At 32.8% G+C, this 2,079-nt stretch overlaps 1 protein-coding gene across 1 annotated transcript in view; it reads left to right on the top strand.

Annotated features, from left to right (window-relative positions):
* The first annotated feature begins 17 nt into the window (after window positions 1–17).
* The window catches only part of LOC109588046 (probable E3 ubiquitin-protein ligase HERC1), a 2,964-nt gene continuing 902 nt past the window's right edge, over window positions 18–2,079 (top strand). Inside the window, exons 1-6 of the mRNA XM_020004239.1 lie at window positions 18–194; window positions 246–325; window positions 452–614; window positions 671–751; window positions 1,830–1,982; window positions 2,041–2,073. Of these exons, the coding sequence (XP_019859798.1) occupies window positions 60–194; window positions 246–325; window positions 452–614; window positions 671–751; window positions 1,830–1,982; window positions 2,041–2,073 (645 nt within the window). The 5' untranslated portion in view covers window positions 18–59. The remainder of the gene's footprint in view (window positions 195–245; window positions 326–451; window positions 615–670; window positions 752–1,829; window positions 1,983–2,040; window positions 2,074–2,079) is intronic.

Genomic DNA, 2,079 nt, shown 5'->3' with positions numbered 1-2,079 from the left:
TGTTGCACACACTCTCACTCTCCTCTAGTAATAAGCCTCTATTACCAGTCTTTACTCAAATGGCTAATCAGTTATTATTGAAAGATCCAGTGAACTTGTTATGTGCCCAAAGGTTGTGGAAAGTGACTCTCATTGGTGAGGGGGCAGATGATGCAGGAGGAGTGTTTGATGAGACACTTGCTCAGATGTGTGAGGTGGGTATAGTTTATTGATGATATGGGCATGGTTTATTTATTTATTGGTAGGAATTGGAGTCTGTGACAGAAGTTAAGTTGTTGACAAGAACTCCTAATAGCATTAATAAATGTGGTTTTAATACTGACAGGTAACAACAAAAGAGTATTTGTAATACTGATTTATATTTGTTAGTTTATTTATTTATTTATTTATTTGTTCATTAATTTGTTTGTTTGTTTATTTATTCATTGAATTTATTTCAATTTGTTATTAGGTTTGTCTTTAATCCTGAATGCACTGATTTTAAATTGTTCAAGTTTTTTGGTATTTTGTGTGGAGTTGGTATCAGGACAAAGAGACCTCTTAATCTTCACTTGGCTCCTCCAATGTGGAAACTGGTAGCTGGAATGAACCTTACCATACAAGACCTTGAGGAGGTGAGAAATTATTATTATTATTAATTTTATTTATTTTTTTATTATTTATTTATTAGATTGACTTGTTATTCACGAGAGCGTTGGTTGGTATTAGAGATGTTGATAAAGGAGGAGTTACTGAAGATACTTTCTCTGAGGTACTTGTACAGTACATGTACTAATGAAGTACTTGTATTGATGTCCTTTTGCTAAATGTATGTAGAAAGTTTGAGCTGATCCTAAGTTCAAATTCTGGAGCTACTATCAGCACTTTTAAAATAAACAGATTTTTAAAAAGGAAAGGCTATAATAGCCCATTATAGCCCATAGTTTTTTCTAAAAATGGCTCCAAAATTATCCCCCAATTTTTATCACATTTTCTGATACATATTAATCCCCTTATCCTATGTAGAAAGTTTGAGCTGATTCTGACTTCAATTTTTGAGTTATGGCCATTTTTTAAAAACTCCAAATTTGTGAAAACTACCCAAGGCTATAGCCCATGGTTTTTTTTCCAAAAATAGCTCCAAAATTATCCCCAATTTTAATCACATTTTCTGATACGTGTTGATGTACTTACACATATGCTATATAGAAAGTTTGAGCCAATTCTGGCTTCAATTTTTTGAGTTATGACCATTTTTAAAAACTCCAAACTTTTGAAAAGTACCCAAGGCTATAGCCCATGGTTCGAAAAAATGGCTCCGAAATTACCCCCAATTTTTATCACATTTTCTGATACATATTGATGTACTTATGCTATATAGAAAGTTTGAGCCAATTCCGGCTTCAATTTTTTGAGTTATGACCACTTTTTAAAAATGCCAAATTTCTGAAAAGTACCCAAGGCTATAGCCCATGGTTTTTTCCAAAAAATGGCTCCAAAATCACACCCAATTTTTATTACATTTTCTGATACATATTGATGTACTTATGCTATGTAGAATGTTTAAGCCAACTCCGGCTTCAATTTTTCGAGTTATGACCACTTTTTAAAAACTCCAAATTTGTGAAAAGTACTCCAGGCTATTATAGCTTATGTTTTTTTCGAAAAAATTGCTCCAAAATCACCCCTAATTTTTATTAAATTTTCTGATACATATTGATGTTCTTATGTTGTGTAGAAAGTTTGAGTCGATTCCAAACAAATACTCTCAAGTTATGGGCACCTAAGAATAGAAAAACCCTTCCCTATTGTAAATCATGTTATACAATACTCTCCCTCTTCTTGTGTAGATGATTCCTCTTGAATGCTTTGAGGCTCAGAGTATGTCTGGACAGTTTGTTCCCATTGTTCCTAATGGACACGACATCAAATTAACTTTCAAGAACAGAAACGAATACTTTGAGAAAGCTCTTCATTTTAGATTACACGAACTAGACAAACAGGTTTGGTGAAAGCAATCTTAGATAATATTTTTTACACTAATACTCTTGTTGTTTTAAGGTTGCTGCCATAAGAGAAGGTCTATCACTGATTGTACCA

Source organism: Amphimedon queenslandica, unplaced genomic scaffold (assembly GCF_000090795.2).
Source record: "Amphimedon queenslandica unplaced genomic scaffold, v1.1 AMPQUscaffold_12319, whole genome shotgun sequence".
In the NCBI taxonomy this organism is placed as follows: domain Eukaryota; kingdom Metazoa; phylum Porifera; class Demospongiae; order Haplosclerida; family Niphatidae; genus Amphimedon; species Amphimedon queenslandica.
The sequence above is the reverse complement of the archived record's forward strand: the minus strand, read 5'-3'. Positions and strand labels throughout refer to the sequence as shown.